The 22,069-nt window shown below is 34.2% G+C and overlaps 1 protein-coding gene across 3 annotated transcripts in view; it reads right to left on the bottom strand.

Moving 5' to 3' along the window:
- Nucleotides 1-22,069, bottom strand: part of TBC1D23 (TBC1 domain family member 23) — a 70,190-nt gene that overhangs the window by 10,187 nt on the left and 37,934 nt on the right. For 2 of the 3 annotated variants that reach the window (XM_077118599.1, XM_077118598.1), the window contains 10 exons: nt 21,464-21,588; nt 21,331-21,377; nt 15,887-15,990; nt 13,367-13,489; nt 11,623-11,715; nt 9,434-9,604; nt 7,362-7,404; nt 6,001-6,110; nt 2,927-3,066; nt 1,589-1,633 (listed from right to left, as the gene is read on the bottom strand). In XM_077118599.1, coding sequence (XP_076974714.1) covers nt 1,589-1,633; nt 2,927-3,066; nt 6,001-6,110; nt 7,362-7,404; nt 9,434-9,604; nt 11,623-11,715; nt 13,367-13,489; nt 15,887-15,990; nt 21,331-21,377; nt 21,464-21,588 — 1,001 coding nt within the window. The remainder of the gene's footprint in view (nt 1-1,588; nt 1,634-2,926; nt 3,067-6,000; nt 6,111-7,361; nt 7,405-9,433; nt 9,605-11,622; nt 11,716-13,366; nt 13,490-15,886; nt 15,991-21,330; nt 21,378-21,463; nt 21,589-22,069) is intronic. The other variant, XM_077118600.1, reaches the window with a different exon arrangement.

The following is a 22,069-nucleotide window of genomic DNA, read 5'->3' on the forward strand; positions in this document are numbered from 1 at the left end:
TTTTATGTTAAAACATATCTTAATATAAAATTATCCTATAGATATCAAACTATGTACATTAGAAAGAGATAGAAAATGAAAGAAATAAAACACCTTTGAAACTCAGATCCAGCTTTCTCAGAAAAGGCAGTTAAAGGTAATAGTTTTATCTAAAAATAATGCAGTGCCACATAAATGGAAGAATTCTAAATGAGGTAAAATTACTGGTTCTTTTCTGATATTAAAGCACAGTGAAATGCTATAGCATAGGAAGTAAAGAGGACAGTTCACATAAATTCTTACATTAAAAGTAAGTAGGGAATAAAGAGATAATTCAAACAAGTTATTTATTATTGATCTGGATTTATAAGAGAATGCAAATTTTTTATGAACAAGAATGCCAAAGATTACTGAGATAGTTCTTAAAAGACTAGCTAAATATCAGTGAAATTCAATGGCTGGACTTTTTTCTAAAAAAGCAGCATTATCAACACTTTTTTATCCAAAGCATTAACAGATGTATTTACCAAATAGTTTCACCAGGTTTCACAGATTACCTTAAAAAAAGCAATTATCTTTAAACAGTCTTAGGTAAATATAATAGAAGCCCTTTGGCACTGTGCTGAAATAGTCACAGTAAACAAAAACTTTGGTAAAAATGAGAGAGTAAATTATTATTCTTAAAAAATGATATCTCGTCACTAAAAATATTTAAATGATCTGAGAAAATGTTGGCTACATTTTTCCAAAGCTTAACTTACAAAGTATGATTAGAATTTCCCTTTAAATGTTCATAGGTATTACTATAATTGATGGATTTAAGTTTAACTTTCAGAAAAATTCTGTGAGTATAAAATGTAAAGCTTAATAGAACTATTAAGTTAGTAAAGTTCTTTTTCTCATCCTAATGAAGGTCCAGCTGATTTTTAAACTTCAAACTTACACAATCTTTCTGTTCTTTAATGGCTGGCACTCCAAACCTTATTGTCTTACTGGGGTCAAAGAAGAGATGGATTACACATTAACAAGTCTACTATGATTTAATTTCTTTCAAGAAAAACCAAAGGTAGAATCCTAGAACTGTGATTCTTTGGAATTGATCTTTATATGCCAACTCAGCAACTTAAATACATTTATCTTTTTAAGAAAAATCTAAAAATATTATAAATTTACACAAGGAACATAAATTATCAAGAATTTTGAATCATGGTGCAATAATTTTCTCTACTGTTAGAGGCAGGAGATGCATGTAAATGGTCTCCAAAACTAAGATCTTGCCAACTCAGACACTATATATTTTCTGTATCTTCTCTGTCTAAGAATAAAAACTGCCGGCTTTGAACTTCTTGGGTTTGAATGAACTTGAATTTATGAGGAATGGGAGATATAAAGAAGCATGCAAGAAAAAACATCGAAATGATCGAGCAAAAAACAAAGGGAAAAACACCAAATATCATGATGGCACACTACCCAAAGCAAATTTTAGCATCTGAAATGGCTAAATTTGAAATGAAATTTGAGCCAAGTCAGCATAAGGCTTACAGACAGCATAAGGCATGCTAAAGAAAAAGGATGGTTTGCTAAAGCTGCTCTCTACTCATTGGCTTACCGCTCTGTACATGTTCTGTCTGGCCAAGGAAGATTGAAAGACATTCTAAAGCAAATCAGGGTAGAGGACAGAACAAAATGATTATAAAAAATGAAAGAACTTTATAACAAAAAAATAGTACAATCAGCTTTTCTAACTCAGAGTGTACAACATTATAGAGAAAATGTTTTAATCATCCCTAGTACAAAGAAAAATGAAGAAAAGTAAGTTTCAAGTGATTCTTTATCAATGACAATAGACTTAGAGCTCTCACCAGAATCATTTTAAAATAAAATGAATGCATTTTAAAGTAAAAATTTACATGTGCACATTACTAAAAGTAGCAGTAATCATATTCTCATTAAGAATGCACTAGTAACCAAAAACCAAAAGTAAAAAGATTAAAGTTTTGAGAGCAGACAACATTAATGAGTAAACAGATCTTTCAAGCTTGAAATAATACTTCAATATTATTTATCGGTTGACCATTTTAGGTAATTTTGGTGGGATTAGTGAAACCTATCATTTTCTTTGCTATTTACTAAACGGAAAAAATGTACTTTTGTATGCATATGCGACATGCTTAACAAAAGTGACAAACAGCAAATTCCTCAATTCTTAAAGTCAAACATTTCCACTTTCCAAAGATAATGTAAGTAAGACATGAAACTAAAATTAAATTACTATTAAACTATTTCCAAGATCAAGCTTCCTTAGAGAAAAATTCTTCTGCTTTGGAATTATAAAGTTAGATCTGAACTCTAGGAACAAGAAAGGTCAATTAGGTTAAAAACATGGAAGGAAAAAATATACACTCAGTGTTACAATAAGGAGCTATATAACAGATAATCTTAAACTTTCTTATTAGTTTTTAGCTTTTCCCTTTATTTATAATTCACTGGAAAATTTGGCTCACATTCTGCAAACAAAATCCTGTGGAAATCTGAAATCTTAAACTTCACAAGCAACTTTTTAGGTTTTAAATTCCTGGTACAGAGGAAGAAATTGCTGCTATGAGATCAACACATTTACGATGACTTCCCACCATCTGACACTGGAAATCAGCTACTATATGAAGTAAAAGACAGAGTGGAATGCTGTTTAAATGAATAGCATAAGAGGAAGAGTCATTATTTGTGTCTCATTGTGAGCAATGGGAAGGAGAGAATAATCTTTGTTGACCAATTTTACAACAATAAAGTACCTCTCTGCAATTATAATGAAAATTATCAAATTTAATAAAAAATATACTTTATGACCCTTTTCTAAAACACACTGAATTCAACTACCATGTACCACAAGACACTTTTCTTCAATTTTAATTATTCATTATACATTCATACTGTATAAGTAACTCACCGGTCCACAGGAGTTGAGGTATTCTCAATAAAACTAATAACTTTTTCCCTGACATTAACAGATTTTGTCTTCAAAGCAACAGTCATTTTATTTACCAGTGATTTCATTCCTCTATCATTTGAGCCATTGGAAGATTCACCCTAAAAGAAGAAAACAAGATTACTGATGGAGTAACTGTTCTACAAATCATTAGCAGACACACTATACTAAATGTTATCTAGGTGCAACCATTTTAAGAATGGAAGATAGAGAAGAAAAATTAGGATAAATATTGCAAATATGTGTACGGAATCTGAATTGGCCAATTAATAAGAAATTGTCAAAGTTATTGATCTTTCTTAACTTAGGCTAGTCTACACAAATAAGCAAAATTATAATCAGAGTACCATTCATGAAGCTAAATTTATTAACATTTCATCCTTGATTATTTTTGTTTTCAAAAACACTCTCATATAGATATCTAATTTGTGAAGAAATGTTTCCCTGATGAAGCTAATATAATAGATATGAATATAATTCCTAAATTACTTTATGGAACTGTTGATGTATCCTAGAAGGCAAATTTTGAAACGTGTCAAAATTTTTTAAAATGTTCCTATCTTTTGCCCATTATTCCAATTTAACAGAAAGCCTCAACAGAGAGACTATCCAATGCTTTGTGTAGGGTTATAAATTAGAATAATATTTTTTTAGAAGGCAATTTGGTAATTTTTTCGAAGGGATTTCTTTTTTTAATTACATGGGCAGGCACAGGGAAACGAACCCGGATCTCCGGCATGGCAGGCAAGAGCTTTGCCACTAAGCCACCAGGGCCCACCCTCTAGGGATTTTTAGTAAGTATTCTTTTGACCAAATTAATTCATTTCTAGGACTACATAATCATGGCCTATGCAAATATATTATGATACAAATTAATTGCAGTAGCTTTTGTAATAGAAAAAGACTGGAAGCAATGTAAATATTCAACAAAAGGGGACTAACTGTCTAAACCATAATATACTCATACAGTGGGATATTATTTAGTTAGCAAAAGTGAAAACAGGAATTGTGCATTAAATAAATGGCAATTTCACATGAAGAGCTCTTAGACACCTAGAGGTATCTCAGAGGCTGAGGAAAAAAATTCTCAAGAAAAACCTTGTCTGCTGACAATTTTATAATAACTTGCTTCATTTTACAGGCTGAAGACCACCTTCCATTACTAGATCTAATGAGTTACAATTTTATAAAGCTACTATTACCTATGTGACAGGTACTATGCTTTACATACACCTGCACATTCAATCCTCGTATCATAGGGAGGGTTCAATTATTATTTCGATTATACAGATTCCTGGGGATCAAAAAGAAATTAAATTATGGAGATGACTGTCAGACTTCTAAATCCATGCTCATTAACCATGACCCTGTACTATAGTTTTCCTTCTATTTCTATATTAAAGAATCATTATTAGTAGACACGGCCTATTACACGTTTGAAAAGTGATTTAATGACATCTGAGTCAAGTGACCTGAAATAGCATTAAAAAAGCTTTATTATCTAAATATTTCCAAAGTAGAAAAGAAAAATGGATTCATTTTTAGTTATCTAAGGCTTAAAACAACTGAAATTAATTGTCTCACGGTTCTAGAGGCTAGAAGTCCAAAATCAAAGTGTTAGGAGGATCATGCTTCCTCTAAAGTCTGTAGGTTTTAGCAGAGGCTTGCTAGCAATCCATGGTATTCTTTGGCTTGTGGCATAACTCAATCTCTGCCTCCATCACATGGACTCTTCTCTCTGTTGCCAAATTGTCTCTTCTTATAAGGATGCCAGTCACAGTCGCATTAGGGTAGACCCTAATGCAGTTTGGCCTCATCTTAATTAATGAGATCGTCAAAGATTCTATTTTCCAATAGGGTCATATTCATGGCAGTTAGCACTTACACATATCTTTCTTGGGACAAAATTCAATCCATAACAGTCTGGCCAAAATTCATGTCCTTCTCAGCACACAAAGTACAATTTACCCTAAATTCAACCTAAATCTCTCTGCAACTTTATAACAAGGCCTACCTTTTCTCTGGTTTCCAATAATACCTTCATCATTTCCTTCTACAGCCTCACCAGAAGCACATTTAACATCTATATTTATACCAGCAGTCTCTTCAAGGCAATCTAAGATTTTTCTACCAAATTCTTCCAGTTTCTATCATTTACCCAATTCCCATGTCAATTCCAGACTTCTAAGTGTTTTTTGACAGCAGCACCCCATTTCCCAGTACCAAAAAGTATCTTAATGTCTGAGGCTTGTTGTATGATAGTATCACAAACTGGGTGGTTTAAAATAACTGAAATTTATTTTCTTACAGTTCTGAAAGCTCAAAGCCTGAAACCAAGATGTCATTAGGGTAATACTTCTGAAGTCTGTAGGATTCTGGCAGAGGCTTGCTAGCAAACCATGGCGTTGTTTGAATTGTGGTATAACGCAATCTCTGTCTTGTTCCATGAACATTTTATCTTCTCCTTCCATCTTCAAACTGTCTTTTCTTATAAGGATACAGCCATATGGGATTAGGGTTACCTGAATCCAGTTTGGCCTCATCTTAACAAATAAAATCTTCAAATATTTTTTTGACTCAAAGAGAGTCACACTCATGGGACCAGGGGTTAGGACTTAATCACATCTTTTTGAAAGTCATGATTCAATCTGTAAAATCGACTACAGCAAAATCCTTCAGTAATAAATACACCTCACTCAAATCTAATATAATGGGACTGGCAATAGATTCCTATCTTCCTCTGCCTGGGCCATTCTCAAATGTGGGCCAACTAAAGTTCTAATCACATAAATTTGTGGTGGGAAAAGGATACAGACATGGCAAGCAGGGAATGAGACCATGGGCCCAATATTATGCAGGCCCAAACTAACTGGAAGATTCCCGGCATCATTTCATTAACTCTGCAATATAAGAGTCTTCATTGTATGCAAATTAAATACTTTGGCTTCATTTCTATCATGGTGGAGATTTAGTAGTTAATCAACTTTTCTGGGCATTAACCCAAATCTGGTGACAAATTCTGGTGACACACTTACATCAACAGAAGAATTGATACTGCTTCTTGAACCAGAGGTACTAGCAATCCAATGGCCATATCCATTTTCTGGTCCATCCACATTAATGTCTGCCAGGTGCTGTTGCAATGCTTAAAACAAACAAGAGAGAGAAAAATAAAATAAAACTTGAAATTTCAACTAACTTTGGAGTAATTCATTACCAGAGAAGTATTATAAACATGTCATAGCTAAGTGAAAAAGGATCCAAAGACATGATCACAGATGTCTCTTTCTGCACGTTTGTAAAGGAGTTAAAGGGTTCCAGGTTTCATAAAGTCTTCCTCTCTGCTTCCCTTCCTTCTTTCTGAAGCTCCCTGTACAAAGACAAGTTACTTTGACCCTAACTATGTACGCTGATATCTTCCCCTTTGAAAGGTAATCATTAAATGTCAACACATAATTTCAGCATTTTTTACATAAAGGATTAATAGAAAACCTATAATGGCTTTTGTTATACCACAAGAAGAGACCAATCTTCCCCATAAAAAAGAAACAGGTATAGGCATAAACTGCTAATGGAAACCAGTAAAAGAAAGAATTCATAGTTAAAAAAGAAGTTCCTAAAATCTAGATTATATTATAGAAGAATGGTTTTCAGATACTTTTGAGAACAAGAAGCTTAATAACCAGGTTTTGTATCATGTTATCAGGATTCCTAACAAATAACACTGGGTTCTGGGGCTAATATTGGCTTAATGCTACTTATTAAAATAATCTCTTTTGTATATCAATCTGTATATCTTCAAAGATAGTTATCAGGGCATGATATATAAGAGATAAAATCAGCAAAGACCAAGAGGGAATAAATCCTAACCTACAAAACTTCTAAATTAAAACAGAAAAAAATACATATTAAGTCACGACTTATTCCTTACAAGACTTTCATGATCAAAACCCAAGGTTTTGTTACCTTCAAGATGTGTTTTGATTTTACTGTGAAATTTTCCCAGCATTTACAAATCAGTATTTTGTTTTTCTTAATGTAAAACAGGCTCTTTTCTAACCTCATTATACAGACCTAATCCTTCACAAATTTTCAGAGACCCTGGCAATTATTCTAATATCCTGGAATATGAGATATCAGTTTGCAGATTATGCAAGATAATAGAACACACCTTATTTAAATAGTCTTTCATCAAATATTTACTCATTTCAATTGTCTCCAATGTCTATCTGTTATCTGTTTGTTCTCTGGCCTTGTCTTTCCTCTGTACTTACTGAAAGATCAAAGATAGTAGAGCCTACCATTAACCAGTTTGGTCATTCCAGATCAGTTCTGCTGATAATCAATATAATCAGCACTGAAAAGCAAAAGCAAAGGAATTAAGTTACAGCCTTACCCATAAATCCTCCACTAGCAATGCTCACATATTCTTTGTTTTTCTGTAATGGAAAAGAAAATTAAAATTATTCCAAAATGCAATTTAATTGAAACTTTTGATAGTTCTATGAATATTTATAAATGTAATAAATGGTTATGTATTAAATTTCTGGACTCTATTTTGCCCCAACAATTTGTACTTTTGCTCAGAAAGGTATATACATTCGCCCTGTCAGGTCTGGTGCTTTAGTAGCAGAAAGGAGACAACTTCATGGCTATTAACAACACTGTGATTTTTTTTTTTACTATAATCCCAAGTAGAGAGATACACAGTCAAATAAGTATCCATTAAACGGAATTTAAGACATAATTAGAGTGGTTTTCAAAAGCTTTCAAAATATTTATTGAGATAATCTAGCTACTAAAGAAGAAATGAAAGAATGTTACCATTTTGCAAATCCCTAAAAAAAAAAAAAAGGATCTAAACGATGATGAACAAACAATAAAGACATCTGGACAGTATTTGCCACCTGATGGAAATACACAAAACACATCCTAGGACCCCATACTATCAGTCTACAGGAGCTACCAAGGATAGAACCTCATAAATGACACCTTGTGAATGCAATCAGCATTCAGAATGCGGGATACTTTATAAGACAAAGGAACTGGATTTTTTAAACAAATAAATTGCAAGGGAAAAAGTCAATCAGGGAATCTACAAATTAAAAGAGATTTAAAAGATATTAACCAAAGGGAAGTCTTGTTCTGGATCTTGAGAAAAATCAGAGAAACCTGAACCCTCGTTACATTTTTTTATAATAAAGTGTGATAATGATAATGTGGTTATATCTTTATACAGTTTATACAGTTCAGATCTGTCTACTTTTGAGTGTTTTAAATTTTCCAAGATAAACATACGGAAAAAATTTTCTAAGAATTTGAATCCACATTAAGAACTTGGATCATAAAAAAATAATTCACATATTCCGAAGTCTTACCAAATGATAGCCCTGAATATGGTTCAAACCAGAGCATTTTAAAAATAGGTCAGTTAAATTTATGAATAAAATTAGTGTGGGTCTCTATTTTTGTTATTATGTATAAGTTTCTAAAATCTTTCCTTTAATAAGGTTAAAATTATCCCCAAAATACCCTGTTTCTTCTCTGATTTTGTTCTTTTAAGAATGAGGATGTTTAGACTAATTTTCTGAAACTTGATTCCCCAGTAAAATACAATGTGAATAGAAAAGGATCCAAATTGAGTGTTTGTGCAACACCATGACCATGTTATCCCTAATTCCACAGTACAGGAGCATACAAAGTGAGGATTTTTATGCATAAAAAACCAAATAGCTAAAAAAAAAAACCCAACTATTTTTATAAAGAAAAGGCACATCACTGAATGAGGCACTGTGGAAAAGGAAGAGGGACAGGTTGCATAAAATTAGTTATGTAGAATGCTGAAGACAGCATTCAAAACAAGAAGGTAAAGTGGTTAAATGTCATGAATAAAAAATAAATACATATAATATTCCATTTCAAGGTGAAGATATTAAAATATATTATATAATTACTGTAAAAAATACTAGAGCATGAATAGACATAAAGATAAATGCAACAAAACAATCCAGAAATAGACCCTAATGTATAGAGGAGTTCAGTTTTATATATATATATATATTTTTTTTTTTTGACATGGGCAGGTTCTGGGACTCAAACCTGGGTCTCCTCATGGCAAGCGAGAACTCTGCCACTGAGCCACCACTGCCCGCCCCAGTTTTATATTTAAAAGATGGTATTTCAAATTCACGATACAACTGGTTAGCTATCAGGAAAAATTTTTTTTTGATTCCCATCTCATTTTCAACACCAAAATAAATTCCAGATGTTTAACACTTAAACCACATACCCAAAGAAAGCATCTGAGAAAAATAAAAAAGAATCTGAAGAACTTTTTTGGCAAGACACAAAACCCAGAAGCTCTTAAAGCAAACACAGATAAATCTGACAATGAAAATAAAAGAACAAAACTACCTACGAGAATTTCTTAAAGGTGACATCAGTAACTGAGTAAAACTGAAATCATACCTGTAAAAAGTGTGCCAGGACCATGTTCATATACATGTCTTCTTCTTCCCTGCCACTGCCCATAAAACAGAGGTGCTCCCCACCAGCTATAGAGCCAGATTCAATGGATTGCTTCTGTGCTTCGAGCAAGGATTTTACTGACTGAGAAAACTCAGATGGATTCTGAAGCATCTAGACAATTTAAAAAAATTTTAAAACTTGGCAAGCCTGTGTTTTATATACATTTTGAAAACTTTGAAATATCTTTCCAAAAAGAGATACCACCATTTAAATAGCCACCATGAAAGCAAAAAGAAAAAAAGCTATTATTAATAAAATTCCTGGGGTAGAAAAGAAATGACTATAAATGTATCTACAATACATTGGAACAACTGAAATGTCACAGATTTAACTATGCAAAGAAAATACTTCTCTACTAGAAAAAAATGTCTGTTGATATTGTTCATTGTTTCTGAAGTGACAAACAACTAGCTACAGTATCCTTAGGTATCATGACAGAAGAGCTTAACACTGGTTGAAAGGGTCTACGACTAAAAACAAGGGTCTACGACTAAAAACAAGATGTCAAAACAAGCTATATTTGCTAGGTTCCCACTTACATGGCAAATAATGTATTTCTTAGATGACAGGCAGAAATAGTAGAAGTCATTCATTTATCCATGTATTTATCAGCACTATTCTAGGTACTGGAGATACAAAGATGAAAAAATCTATTTCCTACTCTCAACAAAACAAATATGGTAATAATTACAAAAATTTTTAAACTACTACTATAATGGGGCTACATAAAAAGTAAAATGAAAATCCAATAGAACAATGTGTAAAAGAGAAATTTCTAAGAGCAATGCGAATAAACAGCACGCACAGAAAAAAATGCTCAACTACACTTGAAATTACCACTGTTTCTCATCCATCATTCTGGTAAAAGTAAAACAGACTGTCAATGTTGATGGTATGAAGTAATCATTCTCACTTACGGTTGTGAAATATAAACTGGTTCAGCCTTTTTAAGAGGCAATACAGCAGTCTCTAGTAACGTTTTTTTATGTCTATACCCCTCAATCTAACAATTCTATTTTTAGGAATCTATGTTATAGAAATATTTGTATCAGTTAGAAAGTATGAATAAGGCTGTTAACTATAGTACTGTTCATTACAGTACTATATTACAGAAAATAACCCAAATGTTTATCAATAAGGCAATAAATTATGTTATATATGTATACCATGGACTACTATGCAACCATTAATAAGAACAAACCTAAATGGAGAGATCTCCAAGAAACTGTTATGTGAAAAAGCAACTGGCAAAACCAGAAATATATATATATATACACACATTAAATAAAGGTCAGAATGACTAAACAAGCTGATGATAGTGGTTAACTCTGGGGCTATTTCTTGATTTTTTTTTTTTAAAGGCTGCACTCGTGAACCACTGGAGTAAATTTTTAAAACGAATGTAAATCTTTCTTACAGGAATCAAGAAAAAAGGCACATCTCAAGGTGCAGACATTCTTGCATAGCCTTTCTCACATACAGTGCCCAAACTTCTGGGTCCTTCTACTTCCATTTTCCATGAGTTTTCTCGCAACATTCCCTGAGGCTCTAATGACCCCAGAGGAGCTTAAATGATGTCAAGTCTCCATTCTATCAAGGGCTCTAAGCATCTTTCACAGCGTCTGATTATTTTTCCTCTCCTTTGATTAAAATGTTCCTAGGATAGTAATTATAACAACCACCATTTTCTGAGTATCTATATGTCAAATACTTCTCATATTAAATATTAATTTATTGTATACATAAGTATTCATAATGAAAAAAATGGCTTATAGTAAAAATTTTTAGAATCCCTACCCAATTAAAAATAAGAGCTAATATACAGAGTACTTACTAGGTAAAAGGCACAGTGGTAAGTGCTATATCAGTAGCTCATAGTAAGAAGTTTAGAATTTACTGACATAACAATGGTAAGCAATAATAAGCCTTTGCTTTATGATGCCAAAAGGGTGTCATGGGTGAAAAGGAAATCTGAGAGCAACACATTTCTAATAAGGGCAAAGTCTCCCTCCTTAAAGAGAAAGAGAAATATCCCCAATCTGGGACAGGTATATTTATTTATGGGCTAAAGAAAAAGATTACTTCCTCTCTTACTCTTTTTAAAAATTTTAATCAGTATTTATACTAACCAGATCCGAATCTAAATGGAAAGCAGTTGATAGATGCCCAGCATTATACTGTTCTGCAGGACGGCAATCCACCACAAAGAATCGGACTCCTTCCTAAGAAGGAAATAATATTTGACATACTAGAATTTGTGATGAGTTCACATTACCAATAAAATATTAACAATTAACCAAAGGAGGGAAAACATGATTTAAAAAAAATGGATCTCACTTAGAATTAGGAGAACTCAATCAGCACAGACATAAGAAATTATCCTAAATAATTTTCTTCATGTTAAACAGTTAAAACATTTTGAATATATTTCCCTTAATGGGAAAAGTCTTAGAATATGAAGCAGGATAATGTCAGATTTGAGCTACAAAACAAATTATAGTGGAATTAAACAATTTTTAAATGTATCATGTTAGGCACTATAAAAAACTATATAGTTAAATTTTTAAAAATCTAGATATACTATTTTTATTTCTACAAAGAAGTCCACATTTATAATGAAAAACCTTATCAACAATTAATTGAAGCCACACAAGAGCTAAAAGTCTTAATAGTGAGGGAAGAAATGGTTGTCTACAATGCCAGTTTAAAGGGAAGAATCTGATATGGATCCCTTTAAATAGTATTACATGTTCTCGTTTTTTTTTTTTTTTTTTAAATATTCTTATTGACAAAACTTCACACACATACAATCCGTATATGGTATACAATCAGTCAATGGACATTTGCTTTTTTTTGGCATGGGCAGGCATCAGGAATTGAACCCGGATCACCGGCATAGCAGGCGAGAACTCTACCTGCTGAGACACGGTGGCCCACCCTGGTCATTTGTTTTTAAATACTAATTCTAATAAGAAAAAAGTTAAGACGCTTGTTTTTTTAAAATTCTGAACAACCAATACAAATATTAAGACATTCAAATGAGGACACTCTATTATTAAAATGCCTACCTTCACATGTCTATTTCTCTACCTTCCTTCCAAATAATACATACATATGTCTATGGTTAACTATTGGAACAGTAGTAATAAAGAGCATATATGTGAAAAATATTGCTGGTCAAACTGGCCCATTAGATTTTCATCCAGATAGTAACAGGTAGACAATTATGGCAAATTGTCTCAATTCTCCTTTGCTACACACTTAATGTACTAAATTACATAATTCAATTAGCTGTATAATTCCCCAGAATGTAACTGTTAAATGGTAAATTTATTCTTTTAAGTACTTCATATGAAGCCACATTCAGTTGTTTTGCTGAAATATGAGAAAAGATATTTGGTAGTTTACAAAAATCAGTGTCAAAAATTACAAAAATAGGGCGGGCCGCGGTGGCTCAGCGGGCAAAGTGCTTGCCTGCTATGCCGGAGGACCTCGGTTCGATTCCCGGCCCCAGCCCATGTAACAAAAACGGAGAAACAGAATACAATAAAACAAGAAAATGTTTAAAGATGTTTCCCTTTCTTCCTTCCTTCCTTCCTTCTATCCTTCCTTCCTTCTCTCTGTCTTTCCTTTAAAAAAAAAAAAAAAAAAAAAAAAAAAAAAAAAAAAAAATTACAAAAATAAACTGCTGAGAACTAAAAACACACAAACTGGAAGTTGAGAAAACTATCTGAAAAGATGCTTTAACATACTGTCATTCAAAAAAATAAAATGGCCACATTGTTGTGGGAATCAATGAACAGTGAGGAAAAGATGGTTCCTTGCATTTAAAGAAGAGAGTCCCCTGACAAACTGTGGGTGTCCTTTACTTACCCCTTGGAGTTGATTTGCTTGAAGGATCTCTGACACAGAGATAGCCAGACAGAGAGCTTGGCTTAGATCTGCATCATCATCCTTAATTCCCAATAAAGTACTACCAAATAGATGGTGATTATCCTGTTGAAGAGATTTTTTAAATGTTATAAAGAAAAAACAAAATCAAACTTTTCTTCCTAAAAATATCCCTATTATACCATGATCGAAGATAATCACATAACATCTTTGAATCTTTGTGATCAGGTCATATAATCTCAAATATTATAGGCTAAAATGTACAGAAGTGCCACAAAGTCCCTGTCAGAATTCACACAAAATAAAAGGCAAAAAAAATTTACAAAACTATTTTCTACACTCTCTCCTATAGTTACACATTAAATTTTAAAAATGGGTGCTCATAACCCTTCATATTTTAATGTAATAAAAAAATGGCAGAGATAAAGTGTATAAATTATGTAATATAGCCTGCTCTAGTTAGCTAGTACTGTGCAGATAATTTGACTGAAGAATAAAATCTGCTCCAATTAAAAGACTGAAAAGAAAAGAATAAGACTTCTTTTTCATGCAGTACTCTAAACTACTATTCCACCGTATGACTTATTCAACACTGTTGGGAACAGAGGTGCTCTACATAAGACTATTAATAAAATAGTTGAAGTTAGTCCCAGATACAAATCTAATTTTAATTAATGATTTTGAGGGTAATGTTTAAAAGATTTTCCTTACTTGCCTTCTGAAATACATTATACTGAACATAATTTAATCCTGATGTTTTAGTGACATGATGTTTACCAACTATCAATTATTATGGTGGAATGCTTAAAAAAATACAACACTGTCACGAACAGCAGAGGTCACAGACAAACCCGTTTGCTTTATAAATGGTACTTTTGTGCCTCCTCCACTATTAGCTTTTGCTTCTTGCAGTTTTAATTTAAGAGAGCTCACACCATTTGTGCTTCTAATCTGGCTTCTTGCAGTTTTAATTTAAGAGAGCTCACACCATTTGTGTTTCTAATCTGGTATCCTTTCTTGAAAGTGCCTGCCTGGTCTAAGGAAGGTTCTAAGTCTCCTGGGGGCTAAGTGATTCTTTTTTGTTTCTAAGACAGCTCAACATCAGAAGGTTATACAAGGCTGACATATAGATAAAGGAGGGATGACTACACATCCTTCACTGTTTTTTTGTTCTACAATTAAAAAAAAATTTTTTTTTATTGTATAGTATAACATATATACAAAGCAAAGAAATAAAAAAGCAATAGTTTTAAAAGCACTCTTGAACAAGTGGTTACAGGACAGATCCTAGAGTTTGTCATGGGCTATCATATGAACCGTTCATATTTTTCCTTCTAGGAGGCTAGAGGGCTTAAATATTTTATCATCATCACAACTGCTTTTTTTCCTTCTTTTTTTTTTGAAAAATAACATACATACAAAAAAGCTATAAATTTCAAAGCACAGCACCACAATTAGTTGTAGAACATATTTCAGACTTTGTCATGGGTTACAATTTCACAATTTTAGGTTTTTTACTTCTAGCTCCTCTAAAATGCTGGAGACTAAAAGAGATATCAAGTTAATGATTCAGCATTCATATTCATTTGTTAAATCCTATCTTCACTGTATAACTCCATAATCTTTGATCTTTCCATACCTCTCTTTAGGATTGTTTGGGTTATGGCAATTGTAAATCTTTGATACTGAAAGGGTCTGTCCCTAATATAGGGTAGGGAGATGGAACAATCTGATGTTCTGGAGAGGCTGGGCTAGGTGTCAGGACTTATCTGGACCAGGGACTCATCTGGAGGTTGTAGGTTTCTGGAAAGTTACTCTAGTGCATGGAACCCTTGTGGAATCTTATACATTGCCTTAGTTGTTCTTTAGGATTGGCTGGAATGGTCCTGGTTGGGGGCTGGCAGGTTATGATAGGTAGCAAGGTCTATCTAACCTGAAGCTTGCATAAGAGCAACCTCCAGAGTAGTCTCTTAACTCTATTTGAACTCTCTCTGTCACTGACACTTTATTAATTATACTTCTTTCCCCCCATTGGTCAGGATGGAATTGCTGTTGTTGATCCCATGGTGCCAGGTCCGGATTCCTCCCTGGGAGTCATCGCCCATGTCGCTAGGGAGACTTTCACCCCTGGATGTCATGTCCCACACAGGGCAATGATTTCACTTGCAGAGTTGTTATACAATTTTAAAAGTGAAGAAGGCACTAACTGGGGATATGTCTCATAGTCAAATTTTCTAGGATTAGAAATAACTATAATATTCAGAATAGAGGTGAGATGGTTCTTAGCCCATTTACATGCAATCTTTAAATCTGTTCCTTCACTAGAAAGGTATCTGACACCAAAACAAAACAAAACACACACACACAAAGCTACAACACATAACAAAGAAAAAGAATGACAACCTGGAGTCTTTCAACTGAAGTTGGTACAAAGTTAAACAATGAAACAATGTATAAAATGTGAAGTACTGAATACTTGGTCATTTCTTGTCTTATACCTACCTTCCTAAATGATGCTGGTGTTTTACTGCAATAATACTGAGCCAGAGAGAAAAGGTCTTCTATATCTTCTAGATTCAAACTGGATGGGGTATTTTCCAAGAACTCTGAAATGTGATTATAGATATGACATTTTAAAAACAGTCCAGTAAAGAGTACATTAATGAACATCATTTATGTATCCAGCTGAAATACCTTCAATATAATATTATGTAAGTGAGATCTTAACAGTAATGCTTTTTTCTTTTTTTAATTTTATCAATAAAACCAATTAACACACAATATGAACATTCTTTTTTATCACATAATTGCATATTCATCAGCATGATCATTTCATAGAATGAAATGTTTCTACGTAGAAAAGTTGCATCAATTCAGAAAAAGAAATCAAAAGAAAACAGAAAAAAAATTTATACATACCATACTCCTTACCCCTCCCTTTCATTGCTCACAAGCATTTTAATCTACTAAATTTATTTTAACATTTGTTCCCCCTATTATTTATTTTTTTTAATTTTTTAAAATTTTTTATTAATTAAAAAAAATTACAAGAAACAAACATTCTCAACACACACACTCAGCAATTCACAATATCATCACATAGTTGCATATTCATCATCATGATTATTTCCCAGAACATTGCATCAATTCAGAAAAAGAAATAAAAAGACAACAGAAAAACATAACAAACAGGAAAAAAAAAATTTTACAGGCCATACCCCTTACTGATCCCTTTCACTGATCACTAGCATTTCAAACTAAATCTATTTTAACATTTGTTCTCCCTATTATTTATTTTTATTCCATATGTTCCTCTCATCTGTTGACAAGGTAGATAAAAGGAGCATGAGACACAAGGTTTTCACAATCACACAGTCACATTGTGAAAGCTATATCATTATACAATCATCATCAAGAAACGCGGCTACTGGAACACAGCTCTACATTTTCAGGCAGTTCCCTCCAGCCTCTCCATTACATCTTGGATAACAAGGTGATATCTACTCAATGCATAAGAATAACCTCCAGGATAACCTCTAGACTCTGTTTGGAATCTCTCAGCCATTGACACTTTGTCTCATTTCACTCTTCCCCTTTTTGGTCGAGAAGGTTTTCTCAATCCCTTGATGCTGGGTCTCAGCTCATTCTAGAGTTTTTCTCAGTCCCTTGATGCTGAATCTCAGCTCATTCTGGGATTTCTGTCCCACACTGCCAGGAAGATCCACACTCCTGGGAGTCATGTCCCATGTAGACAGGGGGAGGGTGGTGAGTCTGCTTGCTGTGTTGGCTGGAGAGAGAGGCCACATCTGAGCAACAAAAGAGGTTCTCTTGGGGGTGACTCTTAGGCCTAATTTTAAGTAGGATTGACCTATCCTTTGTGGGGTTAAGTTTCATATGAACAAACCCCAAGATGGGGGGCTTAGCCTATAGCTTTGGTTGTCCACACTGCTTGTGAGAATATCAAGAATTCAACTTGGGGAAGTTGAGTTTTCCCCCGTTCTCACCATTCCCCAAAGGGGACTTTGCAAATACTTTTCCACTCACTGATCAAGTCACTCTGGGATTCATCAGGGCATCACCTGGACAAACCAACAAAATCTCATGTCCTATACAAAGTTCCATGTACTTAAGGTGTTGAATCAACTATCTACATAAGTTATATTAGGAGATGCACTAGCCAAAGTATAGATTTGTACCAAATAAATGTTTTTTTGCTTTAGTCTCACACATTAGTTGAAATTTTAAAATATTAAGTACCATCTATTTTCAGCACACTGCAGTAATGACATTCCTTTGTTCTTCCTCATGCAAAACCATTTTTTTAATTTGTACATTTAGTCACTATCATTCTACACTCTAGGCTTTCCTAGATTACACCATCTCAATCTTTATCATTTATCTTTCTTTGTGATTTCCTTTATGCCCAGCCCTCCTCCCTCTATCATTCTCATATGCAGCTTCATTCAGTGTTTTAACATAATTGTATTACAGTTAGGTAATATTGTGCTGTCCATTTCTGAGTTTTTACATTCAGTCCTGTTGCACAACCTGTATCCCTTCAGCTCCAATTACCCAATATCTTACCCTATTTCTATCTACTGATGGTCTCTGTTACCAAGGAAATATTCCAAGTTTATTCATTAATGTCAGTTCATATCAGTGATACTATACTGTATTTGTCCTTTTGTTTCTGGCTAATCACACTCAGCATAATGTCCTTAAGGTCCATTCATGTTGTTACACACTTCATAACTTTATTCTGTCTTACAGCTGCATAATATTCCATCTTATGTAAATGTCACAGTTTGTTTAGCCAACTGTTTGTTGATGGACATTTTGGCTGTTTTCATCTCTTGGTAATTGTTAATAATGCTGCTATAAACATTGGTGTGCAAATGTCCATTTGTGTCCTTGGCCCCGTGTCCTTTGAGTAGAGACAACATATAGATGGGTCCTGTTTTTTAATCCATTCTGCCAGACTATGTCTTTTGATTGGAGAGTTTAATCCATTAACATTCAGTGTTATTACTACATGGGTAGTACTTTCTTCTATTTTGCCTTCTGGATTTTATATGTCACATCTAATTTTCCTTCTTTTTACCTTTACTCATAGTCTTCCTTTCTACATTCTTCTCCACACCTCTCTCTTCTGTCTTCGTATCTGTCTCTAGTGTTCCCTTTAGTATTTCTTGCAGAGCTGGTCTCTTGGCCACAAATTCCCTCAGTGATTTTTTGTCTGAAAATGTTTTAATTTCTCCCTCATTTTTGAAGGACAGTTTTGCTGGATATAGAATTCTTGGTTGGCAGTTTTTCTCTTTTAATAATTTATTATCCCACTGTCTTCTCACCTCCATGGTTTCTGCTGAGAGATCTGCGCATAGTCTTATTGGGCTTCACTTGTATGTGATGGATTGCTTTTCCCTTGCTGCTTTCAAGATCCTCTCTTTCTCTTTGACCTCTGACATTCTGATTATTAAATGTCTTGGAGTATGTCTATTCGGATCTATTCTCTTTGGGGTACGCTGCACTTCTTGGATCTGTAATTTTAAGTCTTTCATAAGAGTTGGGAAATTTTCAGTGATAATTTCCTCCATTAGTTTTTCTCCTCCTTTTCCCTTCTCTTCTCCTTCTGGGACACCTACAACACGTATATTCATGCGCTTCATATTGTCTTTCAATTCCCTGAGTCCCTGCTCATATTTTTCCATTTTCTTCCCTATAGTTTCTGTTTCTTGTTGGATTTCAGATGTTCCGTCCTCCAGTTTAGAGATCCTATGTCTGACTCTCGAAATCTACCATTGTAGGTTTCCATTGTTTTTTTCATCTCTTCTGCTGTGTCTTTCATTCCCATAAGTTCTGTGATTTGTTTTTTCAGACTTTCCGTTTCTTCTTTTTGTTCTTTCCTCGCCTTCTTTATATCCTCCTTCAATTCACTGATTTGGTTTTTGATGAGGTTTTCCATGTCTGTTCATACAGTCTGAATTAATTGTTTCAGCTCCTGTATGTCATTTGAATTGTTGGTTTGTTCCTTTGACTGGGCCATATCTTCAATTTTCCTAGTGTGATTTGTTATTTTTTGCTGGTGTCTAGGCATTTAATTACCTTAATTAGTTTATTCTGGAGATTGCTTTCACTTCTTTTATCTAGGGTTTTCTTGCTGGATGAATTTGTTGTCTATCTGTTCTTTGACATTCCGTTCAGCTTTATCTGGACCTTTAGCTTAAGTTTTGTTTAACAGAGAATTTTTCAGTTCTTGTTTTCTTGTTTCTTGCCCTGCTTGTATGGTACCTTTCTCCCCCACACACTTAGGAGGGTCTGCTTAGACATTATAGACCCCAGCCAGATTTTTCCAGACCAAACTGGCCTGCTATCAGGAAGAAAGAGTCACCTGTGTCGGTTTTCCCTGAGGGTGAGACCCAGCAGGTTGAAAGATTTTCCTGCCAAGTCTCTGGACTCTGTTTTTCTTATCCTGCCCAGTATGTGGCGCTTGTCTGACTGCAGGTCCCACCAGCATAAGATGATGTGGTACCTTTAACTTTGGCTGGGGGTGTGGTGGAGACAGAGGAGAGGTTGTAGGCTGGTTTTAATGGCTTTAAATTACCAAGCCCTGGTGTCTGAATTCCTTGATGGAGGGATTCCACCTGGGTGGGGCTTCACCCCTGCCCTGGGGAAGGCACAGTCTCCAGATAAGCCCCCCAAAGAGCTCATTTCTGCTTATGCCTGGGGCAGCTGCAGCCTGAAAAGTTCTGCCACTGTATCTAGAGGCAGTCAAGCCTTTGGAGATACACAGCCACAAAAACCTCTGTTTCCTTCTTTTTTCCCCCCCTTTTACTGTCAGTCTTGCCCTCTTGGCGCCAGGGCACAAATGAACAACCTCCGCTTTGATCAGGTTCACCTAAACTGGCCTATTTTTAGTAGTCAGAATTTGTTAATTAGTTCCACAATTGGTGTTTGATTGTGCCCAGTTCCTGCTGCTGGTAAAGTCCTTTCCTTTCCCCTCTGGGAAGCGGCCTCTGGGGAAGGGGTGCCGGCCACCGCAGCTTTGGGAATTCACGGTTCTGGGGGGTGCTCACAGCCGATCCAGCTGGTCTAGACTGGGGTATGCTGTGTGTCTGGTCACTATCGTGGCTCCAGGAGCTGTTCTGTATTGTTTCTGATTATTTAGTAGTTGTTCTGGAGGACGAACTAAAATGCGCACGTTGTTACGCCACCATCTTGACCCGGAAGTGTCAACAGTAATGCTTTTAAAGCTGGTTGGGGGAGAAGCAGCTTTCTTTTCAGGAGGTAAAATTGTTTATGCAATACTGCTGTTAGTGAATGGTATTGGGCAGTCAAATCATATTTATCAGCCCTGACCAGAGTACTCTGATTTATTTATTCAATAAGCACACATAGTGACAGGGCCCCAGGAAAGGAAAAAACAACTAAGAAAGAGTTCCCAACACAAAAAACTCTGCTTTATGTAAGAAAAATAAAAATGAATAATTATGATGCTGTGAGATAATTCTATAATACAGTTAGTACAAAGTGGCAGGCAATATAGAGAGGAGGTAACCGCCTCTGGGTTGGAGGCCGGGGGCAGGTTCAGAGAACCTGAAAGAAAGAACAAGGTTTAACAATGGAAATATCATATAAACAATACTGAAAGGTAAATTAAGGAGGGCAGGTGAGAGGAAGTGAAGGCCATTATATTTGAACTTTGAAACCAAAGAAAGAGTATATGGAAAAGAATGGAAGAGTGAAAAAATAAAGGAATGAATAAGGATGGTGAACTCAGGAAAATAACCTTTAAGGTCTGTACCTGGAGAATATTTTTACAGAATTTTACAGTTGAATGGAACCTCAGAGCTCTTCTAGACTAATCTTCTAAATTTATGGACAAGGAAATGGAGTTTTAGAGGGATTAAGTAATTCTAAATGCTTTCTGTATACTTAATTATACTTACGGATAACTTCTTCTTTATTGTCTGACTCTTGTGCTAAAATAACTTCCCTGTAAAATGGAATCAAATGAATTTAAGTTAAATAATTATAAAGCACACTGTGAAAAGAAAAAAATCTAATGAATGCGATACTCACTTTGCATTAACAAGGATAATCAACATTAAAAAATAAATAAAAAATGGATCTGCTTGTTGTAGATATCCATCCCATATTACATGAGTGACTTCAATGGAACAGTAACATGCAAAAAGACTTCCAAGCTGTAATTAGGAAACAAAACAAGAAACAAACCATTGGTACTGACTTGTTATTTTAAAAGCATTAAAGCCAGTGTGTGATTAATATTACATTAAATTATCTGCACCTCATATTTAAAGTGCACCTTAATTTTATTGTATGTAATTCAAAGGCAGAACATATAGATTCAAGGCACAATGCAGCCATTTACTATCTGTGTAACTTGAGACACATCAGTTAACCTCTCTAAGCTTCCATTTCTACTTCTGTTAAAAAAAAAAAGTAATACTACCACACATCTCTACTATTGTAAAAAAAGACAGAACCTAAAATATCTAAAGTAATTAGCACATATTTGTCATAGCCTAACTAGCACAACTACCTATAAACTTCTATAAAAGGCAACTAGCGCAATTATTACTTATGACAGCACAGTATTTACAAGCTAATTGTGAGGATCAAACATGGTATTTTAAGTTAAGAGCACCTAACACATTTTAATGA

Source organism: Tamandua tetradactyla, chromosome 10 (assembly GCF_023851605.1).
Source record: "Tamandua tetradactyla isolate mTamTet1 chromosome 10, mTamTet1.pri, whole genome shotgun sequence".
Classification (NCBI taxonomy): Eukaryota; Metazoa; Chordata; class Mammalia; order Pilosa; family Myrmecophagidae; genus Tamandua; species Tamandua tetradactyla.